A 10,829-nucleotide genomic window follows, 5' to 3' on the forward strand; every position below is an offset into this window, starting at 1 on the left:
AAATTTTTCTATGTAAGGGAAAATCTTCACTACCTTAAAAAAATTAATTTCACAGTACTCGTACATAACGATGAACTACTTACTAGGATGATTTTTAACTCCATATTTTCTGTATGGAAGAGTTCTTTATAGAGGCAAAAGTTAACCAGAAGGATAGCCGTCCAAAGAGCCATAACCGATAAATACTATATACTGTTTTATAAATTTCACTGAAGTTGTTCTTTTATTCTCACAAGAAAATGTTAGTTCCATAAGGGCAGGGATCTTGTCTGGTTTTTTTTTTCATGGAGCCATCTGAAGCACCTAAAATAGTGTCTGGTACATAGTGGATGCTCAACAAGCATTTGTTGAAAGATTAGAGAAAATACATCATTAAACTCCTGCCCTTCTTTAGAAAGCTGCAAAAATAAGTAAATAAATACAACCACACTTTGGTTTATTTAAAGATCACACAAAAATGATATGTCCCAAGCACTGTGTTTATGGGGTCAGCCTCTGACAATTAGTCCTGGGTTTTAATTTGGAATGTGTGACCCTAAGTAAATCACATAATTTCTCTCTGCCTCAGTTTTCCCTTCTGTAAATCAGGTATACTTCTACCTCATAGTATTGTTATTATGATTAAATAAGGTACTGAATGAGTAAGGGGCTTACAAAAATTTCCTGGCATAAAGTAAGCACCCAGTAAAGGCTGAGTGTTTTTTATTAAAACCTGAAATTTTACTAAGGAAGGCGTTGAGGCCCTTGAAGTAAATGCTAGCTAGAGGTCCCACAGCCCGTTGACAAAGCCAGAACTAAAGAGCTATGTTTCAGGTCAAGCTATGAAAAAGCCCTCCCTACTGTACCAAGCTGCCTGCTTTACCTCTTTATATATACTTTCTAAAACTACTTACAAGGAAAAAAAGGAGATGTGTGGTTCACTCATTCTTGCAAAGACTTTTGACAAATGCAGGATTCCCAGACGCTTTCTGGAAATAATGAGGACAACCTTGAACCGTGCCACACAAAGCAGTTAACATAACTGCCCTAACCCTGAGTTTAGCAGATTTATACAACTGGAAAATTTTGTTCTTGAGCATTTGTGAGCGCACAGATTCCGGGAAACGAGAATCTAATATAGTAATCCTTGAAGCGCCTTCAGGATGAACATAAGATTCAGAGTCACTGAGCGCCTCACTTCCTCCTCCGGTCTCACCTCCCTCCGCTCCCCGCTCTCCCCACAGCTGGCGCTGGGAACCGCCGAAGGCTGGGAGCGAGCGCGGGCGGGGGCGGCCACCCTCCGCCGCAGCCGAGGGGCCGGAGCCGGGAGGCGCGTGGCGAAGAGGCGAGGCTAGACAACCAGCGCGGGCGAGGAGCTCAGCCGCGAGCACAGCCCTCTTCCCGGACCTGTGAAGTCAGACTCACGTGTAAATCGCGAGGATCAAATCGAGGCTACGTAGCCAGCTGCGCCCACGGAGCGCACCCCAGATGTGCCCGGAGCAGCAGGTGAGTCACCCTGCCCTCCTCCTCGCTCCCGCCCCGTGTCCAACAGGTTGGCCGGGGCGCGACTCCCAGGGGCCCCGTGGATGCACTTCTAGCCTCACCTGGGCACGGCGCTCGGCTTCTCCCTTTACCGAGTCGTCGTTACTATTTAAACTCCTGCCCCAGCCCACGCCTGTTCTAGTCCTTGTCTTTTTGCCTTCCCTTCTCCTAAAATGACAGCTCCGCTGTGTGCCGAAGAATGCCCCCAGAACACCTGCTCTCCGGGAAACTTGTAGCGACAGAAAAGGCTAAACCGAAGGGCGCAAAGTGCCTCAACACGTGACGGGAGCTGGCAATGGTGACCCCTAGTTCTCAGTGACTCACTGGGACTTAATCAAAAGTCATCATTAATTGTCCTCGTTTCTCAACCAGGAGGTCAAAAATTAGGGGAGGAGGGAGAAGAAAACGAAGCGTGAGTGACAGACTAGAATGAGAGTGAATGCGAGCAAGTGACTCGGACCCCGCACCCAGGTCACCCTCCCCCACGTGCGCACATCCCCAGCGACCGCTCCCTGGGAGGCCTGTGAAACTGCGCAGCAAAGGCAGAGGGAGGAATATATATCCTGAAGTTGGGAAAGGCTCAGACCCGGCTACCACTTGCTTTGCCGTCGGAACTTTTCGTTTTGGTCTCCTGCAGGCGGGAGTGAGTCTTGCCCTTCCCCTTGCTTGCATTCCTCCAAGATTCGTCGTGCCCTCCTCCACTGTAGACCTCCCTCCCCCTCCCCCTCGCCTCCCGCTCCAACCCCCAAGCAGGGAGGCCTTCATCCCATACACCTCCCGGGCTGGAGATCTCAATTACAAAGCTGGGGAGGGGGTACTGAGTCCGGGAAGGACCACGGCGACCGGCAGTGTGCCCTGCGGATGTCCTCGGCTTGGTCCACACCTGAGCAGTTCCCTGGGCGCGACCCTTGCGCTCCTCCCAGACCCGGCGCTCAGGCACTTGTGCGCTGCTACCGCGCACTCGCAGCTCCCTAGCGGCGAGAGGGAGAACGAGCACAGGGGGGTGGAGAGAGTAAGGGTTCGGGGGTGGGAGGAACCCACCTCGGGAGCCCGGGAAATCCCGGCCGTGCCACCGCCCCCAACTTTGTGGCGCCCTCCGGCAGCGGCGGCAAGGATGGAGCTGCCTCCCCGCGGCCGGGCGTCGCCGGACTCGCCGCTGGACAGCGCCTCCCTGACCTCGCTGGACTCCAGCGTCTTCTGCAGCGAGGGCGAAGGGGAGCCCCTGGCGCTCGGGGACAGCTTCACGGTCAACGTGGGCGGCAGCCGCTTTGTGCTCTCGCAGCAGGCTCTGTCCTGCTTCCCACACACGCGCCTTGGCAAGCTGGCCGTGGTGGTGGCCTCGTGCCGGCGCCCCGGGGCCCTGGCCGCCGTGCCCAGCCCCCTGGAGCTCTGTGACGACGCCAACCCCGTGGACAACGAGTACTTCTTCGACCGGAGCTCGCAAGCATTCCGCTACGTCCTGCACTACTATCGCACCGGCCGCCTGCACGTCATGGAGCAGCTGTGCGCGCTCTCCTTCCTCCAGGAGATCCAGTACTGGGGCATCGACGAGCTCAGCATTGACTCCTGCTGCAGGGACAGGTACCCTCGAGGCGCTTGGTGGCTGGGCGGGGCAGCGGGCGCGGTGGAGAGAGGGCGGCAGAGGGAAAGATTTGAGGCTTTACACAAGCCTCGCTCAAGCCAGGCTTAAGAATACCTGGGCCCACTTCGGAGCTAGAAGGTGGGGTGGCAGTGGAGGCCGGAAAGTGTCAAAGCCAACTTCTGATTGGAAGTTTCTGAACCTTCTCCTTTTTCCAGTATGCTAATTCATTTATAAGTCAAGAGAGGTCAGGCCTGCAATAAATATTTGGTGGTTAAATAAATGAGTCAGAAATCTTATGCTCCAAAAAAATGTATGTATAGGGATGTAGGTTTCCGTGGAGAGCGTTACCGTTTATCAAACCTAGGACACTAACTTTTAAAACTTGGACAGAGAACTGCTTTAAATACAGAAGACAGAAAGTTGGTTCTTTGACTGTGAATGATTGTGGGACTTTGGTCATCTATTATTTTGCTATTACTTTGCTATTACTACCATTTCTTCATGAATACCTTTCCATTAGCCACCTTAAAAAAAAATTACGTATCGCAAACTTCTGTTCCTGTTACAAGAAAAAATGGGTGATAAAATGCTTTAATCTAAAGTAGCTTTGCCATGTATAAATTCTTTTGTATAAACTTCTACCATGAAAGTGCCATTTTAAAAACAATAATCCTAAATGAGAACATTCGAGTACTGTGGGAAGAAAGCCTGGGTAAAATATGAATGAACATTTTCTGCATTTTACTGAAATAGAAAGCATGACTTCACTGCCAAGTTTAATTCTCTTTACTTCTGTATTTTAAAGAAAGTTAGACTAATCACCAAGTTGTCTTCTCTAAAAGATACTTCAGAAGAAAGGAGCTGAGTGAAACTTTAGACTTTAAGAAGGACACAGAAGACCAGGAAAGTCAACATGAGAGCGAACAGGACTTCTCACAAGGACCTTGCCCCACCGTCCGCCAGAAGCTCTGGAACATCCTAGAGAAACCGGGGTCTTCCACAGCTGCCCGAATCTTTGGGGTCATCTCTATCATCTTCGTGGCGGTGTCCATCGTCAACATGGCTCTGATGTCAGCCGAGTTAAGTTGGCTGGACCTGCAACTGCTGGAAATCCTGGAGTATGTGTGCATTAGCTGGTTCACCGGGGAGTTTGTCCTGCGCTTCCTGTGCGTGCGGGACAGGTGCCGCTTCCTGAGAAAGGTGCCAAACATCATAGACCTCCTAGCCATCTTGCCCTTCTACATCACTCTTCTGGTAGAGAGCCTGAGTGGGAGCCAGACTACACAGGAGCTGGAAAACGTGGGGCGCATCGTCCAGGTTTTGAGGCTGCTCAGGGCTCTGCGCATGCTCAAACTGGGCAGGCATTCCACAGGTATTCGGGTTTCATTGATGCCTTTTAATTTGCCATTGTATTTAAGCATTAGTGCTTTGACCGTGGTCCAAGGGAAACGACTCTTGACTCTGAATTGATACTCAAAACTACCAACTCCTATATTTCACCCAATTATGATCTCCAGAAAGGTACTGAAAAGCAAAACCTTGAGGTTGTTATCACAGGTACAGAGGACAAGCTGCCTCTCACACAATTCCCCTCCTTAAGACATTTGAGAAACAATTTAACCATATGTTAACTTTATTTTAACCCAGGTGCCCAGAAGATGTACAAAAATTAAAGATACTCTGTTTCTGGAAAGTTCTACATAAAATATGCATAAACAGCACATAAAAAGATATGCACAGATTATATGTGATATATAGGAACGTAAGCCAGTTTCTTTTCTGTGTCCAAGGAAATATCACACATGTTCCTTGGGAGAAGAGAAAGTCCTCCAGGGCCTTCTCTGGCTATGCAGAAAGAGAGATGACTGGGCACTGGTGGCCCTCCCATGATTTTTGAAGAAACAGTGGAAACATTTGCTTCTGAAGAAAGCAAAAGACACTAATTAAATGCTTTGTCTAGTATCTGAGAATTTTCTTGTCCCTAATTGGGGAGGCATAAGAGAGATGGTAACAGGAATTCCTTAGCTTTTTGTATGTATCATAAATCCTTGAAGATCTAAACAACACTCTCCCTAGAAAAATCTCTACACACACACACACACACAATTATATGTGAAAATTTTAGGCAATGTCAGAGGAAATCACACAAATCCATTAAAGATAATGCTTGCATCCCCAAGGGCAATGATTTTCAGTGGCTGGCCCAGCCGGCTGTTAGATGTTCTGGAGCACATATGTGTTACCTTATGTTACACTTTAATGAAAATAAGAATCCCTTGAAAAGCTTGTTAAAATGCAAATTCTGAACCCCAATCCCCGAGAGTCAGATTTTAGTTTTGGGGGTTGGATCCAGAAGCATACATTTTAACAAGCTAATTTTGATGTAGGTGGTCTTGAACCACACTTTGAGAAACCCTGGAGTAGGATGCCATATTCATACAATACATATAAATATAAATAATTTGACTAGAGAGTCCTATTCCCACCTGTTTCCCTAGATAGATGCCTGACTGGTCACCTAAAAGGATTTGATGGTAGTTGTCTCTCCCTATAAATATAGGGAAAAATTAACCTCAGATATGTTTTTTCCCACACATCTCTGGGAAAACTACGATTTCTCCTAATATAGTTTTAGTAGTGTATTTTCCTAGCTAGTCTCACATACCAGCGATTTGATAACGGGGTTTCCAACAACTTTTAGCAGTACCACTCTTTGTTTTCTGACACACATAATGGGATGCTTTCTTCTAGTATTTATAAACTCTTCACAGGATTCAATTTAAAAACACCCAGTAAAGACTACATTTTTTCCCAAAAGAAAGGAAAAAGAAAATAACAGTAATTTCCACAATGTCACCTCTAAAAAGGTTTTGTCAGTTCTAAGGCAAGTAGAAGGATTAATAAAGCCTTAATTTATTGAAAAGATATGAACAGTTGCATAAATATTTGACAATTTTATCTTAAGCATTACATTTAGCAAAATATAGACATAGATTACACATTCCCCTATGTATTAACTATAAAAAAAAATTGAGAAGTATTATAGAATAATGGTTAGGAGGACAATGGGTGGACCAGACAGCCTAATTTTAAGTCTTTGGCATGTAACTTTGTACTAGATATGCTACCTTTCTGTGTCTCAGTCTGCTCACCTGTAGAATGGCATAAGTGTAACATCTATCTCATATTATTTTTTAGGATTATCTGAGTTAATTGATGAAATATGCAGAAATTCAGGCCACTTTGTTTCTTTACAAAATGAAATGATTAGAATGTTGAAATGAAAACAACCTTCCCAAACACTATGCATTTCTTCATATGTTGTCAATATATTTCACAAATGCAATTTAATACAGACACATCAAGGCCAGTTTCCTGAAAGGTATTCTAAAGATATTTTTTAAATGTCTTTTGAAGTTAAACCTCAAAGTTATATTCATTGGTCTTTTAAAATAGCTGGTTAGTAATTCAAGAACATCTGAAAATTTCAAGAACAATATTCAAAATAATGAGAGCACAAATAGTATTTTAATGTATGTAAAATAGTCTCCAGTGAGTGAATGAAAATTTAAAAGTGATTCCAAGAGGCACTGCTTTGGACTTCTGAGACCATATCATTGTGACATCATGTTAATATGACTTCGAAATGTGGATAAACTTTAATCAGTATCTCTCTAGAGTTGGAAAGATACCTTATTCAAATCATGATCCTGTAATGGGCTCCTCTTACTATCCTGAGGGTTTAGTCTCTTCAGAGGTGGTATTGGACTCTCCTGAGTCTGTCTTGCAGAATCGTCATAATTAGCAATGGGAAATTCACCAATGCCTCATAGTGAGTGAATTCCCTAGTGGCTCCAGTCCCCTGTACCTTTTCGCAATGGAGGAATAGTCTGTATTCAGGTCTATCTCCCTACAGGAAAGGAGAAATTCTATGTATTCAAGGGAGATAGTTTCCTATAGCTTTGGTATTAAGGACAAAAATTTCAATGGGTGCCATGGGGGTGCAGAAACCCCTCCTGCTACACCTCTGAGAATGTCCTCGCATGTACATTTGATGTTCTTATGTCAATTTTGTCACTGATTCCTAACTTGTTTCTGCTGCTTCACTTCATTCTCATCTTTTACTTCCTCTGACTTTCAGATAATGATGCCCCTAATTGTATTAAACTTTATCAGGAAGGTGAGAAAAACAGACACATAAAATATGTCATAAAATATGTTTATGTCTTATAAAATAAGGAGACAACATAAAACTTCATTAGAAAAGTGTGCTAAGGTGAGGTACTGAAATGCAGATCTGACCAAGAGAGCCCTGCACGGGCAATGCTGCAAAGTTTCCCATTGTATAAAGTACAAACTCCTATCAAACGTCCCCTGCGTGCCCTCCAACTCATCTCTCACCTTTCTTCTGTATAAATTGTAGGGTTTTAATAAATGATAAGTGAGTGAATGAATCTATTTATATTTTTCTATCCTTCTCAATCTGGCCCCATCAGCTAGACTAAGAACTTCCTGAAGATTATAATTTATCATCTATATATCCCCAGAACATTGGCCAGCGCTGGAGCCGTATTAAATATGAAATGCATGTGTGTGGGTGGGTAGAAGGGAAGGAGAAGGGAAGGGAGGGAAGGACGAAGGAAGAGAGGAGGGGTGCCCATGACTGACACCAACTGTTCTGTTACAGGCTTGCGCTCACTTGGAATGACAATCACCCAGTGTTATGAAGAAGTTGGGCTGCTGCTCCTGTTTCTGTCTGTAGGAATCTCTATATTTTCAACTGTGGAATATTTTGCTGAGCAGAGCATTCCAGACACAACCTTCACAAGTGTCCCTTGTGCATGGTGGTGGGCCACAACGTCCATGACTACCGTGGGATATGGGGACATCAGACCAGACACCACCACAGGCAAAATCGTGGCCTTCATGTGTATCTTATCGGGAATCCTTGTCTTGGCCTTGCCCATTGCTATTATTAACGACCGCTTCTCTGCTTGCTACTTCACCTTAAAGCTCAAGGAAGCAGCTGTTAGACAGCGTGAGGCTCTGAAGAAACTTACCAAGAATATAGCCACTGACTCATATATCAGTGTTAACTTGAGAGATGTCTATGCCCGGAGTATCATGGAGATGCTTCGATTAAAAGGCAGAGAAAGAGCAAGTACTAGGAGCAGTGCAGGAGATGATTTCTGGTTTTGAATTCACTTTCAGTTTATTTACAAAATCCTGTGTAATACTAACTTGATTGATAAAGCCTTGATATGGATGTCTGTACACTGCTGATGAGTCTCTTTTGAGTACTACCTGTGTTCATTTGGTTCGTACGTTGCTTGATCTGCTAGAATAATTCACATCCCCCAAAACAGCAACACATTGTTTTGACACATTTGAGTCTCAAAAATATCCATTTAACACAACCAGGCCAATATATACATGTCTGAATTGTCAAATACCAAATAATATGGCAGTGCATACAACAAAGTTAAATGTTTTACACATCACTGATTTTTAGAATCTTTTGCACCACTAATTTTAAAAGATGGAAGTTAAACTGCATAGCTCAGAGAAAAGATAAGTGAACCTTTAAGAACACACTGGACAACTTTGCCATTTAAAGATACTCTCCAAGTAAATAAATCCCTCCTTTCTCCATCAGTTAAAACTGTTGAATACAACAATTCTCTTTTCAAGAGAACATCCTGATTTGATGGTCATAGACTGAGTCCCTATCTTTCCTCTGGTGCAGATGACCGATCACAAATGGACTGAGCTCTGTATTCCATCATTACGGTTGGAGGTAGAATCCCAAAACTGCTTAGACTGCGTAGAAGAGTGCTACCCAAAGGCTTCGAGAGTTGCACACCTTCATCCTCCCCACTGAGTGCACATGTGCAGTATAAAGGCGGTATCTCTTAGTACTCTGTGGAAACTAGATGGTCTTTAAAAAATCTCTTTATTGATGTAATGTTCAAGTTATGTCCTTAAAATCATGACTTTGTAAGTAAAGGTGAAGTAGTGAACATCCTAAATGTATATACACTGAAATTATTAAATAGTCTTATTTCATAATATGAGAATGATATGTTGAATGATACCACTGGGTGAACTTGACAATCTTTTATTTGTTAACAAAGAATATTATGGATAGCTTTCTGACTGTTGGGGTAAATAGAAAATGTTCAAACTTTACACGCATTTTGACAGTCATTCATGATAATAATAAAATTTCTAGTCAGTTTGTTATATAATTAAAGCCAACAGCTCTACCTTAGCCTAAGAATTAGTTTATGATTTCCAATATTCTAGTAAATGAGGTTTTTAATACTAAGAATAATACAGATTTATCACTTTCATACCTGCCTTCTTAATGGGTGTAACAGTGTCCCCAAGGGGATAAAAATTGTTTCTTGGTGGGGGGACAAAAATATCTTACTCTTTTTATTCATAAAATACATATACATGCAATACATAAACAGATATAGAGTATATCTATGGTATTAAATTTTCATGGGATGGGAAAGTAGAAAAAAATGCCCAAGAGCCCCTTTCCAGAGTTGTGCTATGATAAGAAATAAACATTGAGAAAGAAAAATTTAATATATGTCTGTACCATATTTTATTAAATCTATTTAAGATACCCTATTATACTATGAACTACAAAGAAGGAAAGGAGGAAGAGAGGAAAGACAGAAAAAAAAGAAAGAAAAGGAAAGAACAAAAGAAAAGTCCAATCAATTGTAAGATGCCATTGATTGTAAAATGTATCCAGATTTTGGACATGTAAAAATTTAAAACGTGCATCTTAAAATCAATGAAATATCATATATGCTACCTCTAGTTTTCTGGTATGCATGCTTAACTTCTAAAAACATCTTCGTTGATAACATGAGTTTTAGATTGTATGCTAAAATCCTTTAATCCTCTTGGCTTGTTTCTACTTCTCCCAAATATTATGAAAGATTTAAGAGATATGTGTAGTAATAAATATTTTCCCTCTTACACAGTTCCCAGGTGCTAGAGTATGGCACAGGGCCACTTGTCCTAATATAAATATGCCATCCACAATCTGAAGGTGAAATAGAGATTAGACACAGAAGGCAAACTTATCCTGACTTATCTAGAACTCCCCCCAATAAGAGAGTTACTCTGATCCAGGACTGTGCTCTGTATTCATCATGGTTTATGTCACTGTATCCTCAAAATATTCCTATTATATAATTACTATCACTATACTCTTCTAGTTATATAGTTCATATATTTATCCATGCAACAAATATTTTTTCAGGACCCATTTGTATGCTGGGCACTACAGATTCTTTGTTAAATCAGACCAAGTCCTATTCTCTTGTATTTAACATTCTATTCAAGGCTGTGAAGGGAACACAGACAATAAAGCTGAGGCACAAAAAGATGAAGTAACTTGGCCCAAGTTCACACAGCCCATGCATGAGAGACAGAACAGAGGAATGAGTCCCAATCTGCTGGACCCTGAAAATGATACTCCTAAAAGGCATATGACAGATTTCATTATTCCCACACAACCTGTGCTTAGGGATTCCCTTCCCAGGCAGGTAAGCCAATTTCTCATGGGTGGAGAGGTTCAATGTGCCTTAAGAAAAGTATCAGCTTATTCTCAAGGTGGAATGGAGCTTTTAAGGAACAGTTGTCACATCGTGTAGTCATTACTAGACAAAAAAAATATTACCTTAAGAATAATAGTTGGAAA

The 10,829-nt window shown here is 42.6% G+C and overlaps 1 protein-coding gene across 1 annotated transcript; it reads left to right on the top strand.

Annotated features, from left to right (window-relative positions):
• The first annotated feature begins 2,635 nt into the window (after nt 1–2,635).
• On the top strand, nt 2,636–8,302 carry KCNV1 (potassium voltage-gated channel modifier subfamily V member 1). The gene is made up of 3 exons (XM_059902019.1): nt 2,636–3,102; nt 3,946–4,475; nt 7,791–8,302. The coding sequence occupies exons 1-3, from the start codon at nt 2,636–2,638 to the stop codon at nt 8,300–8,302; spliced, it is 1,509 nt and encodes a 502-aa protein (XP_059758002.1).
• The last annotated feature ends 2,527 nt before the right edge of the window (nt 8,303–10,829 follow it).

Source organism: Balaenoptera ricei, chromosome 17 (genome assembly GCF_028023285.1).
Source record: "Balaenoptera ricei isolate mBalRic1 chromosome 17, mBalRic1.hap2, whole genome shotgun sequence".
Taxonomy (NCBI): Eukaryota; Metazoa; Chordata; class Mammalia; order Artiodactyla; family Balaenopteridae; genus Balaenoptera; species Balaenoptera ricei.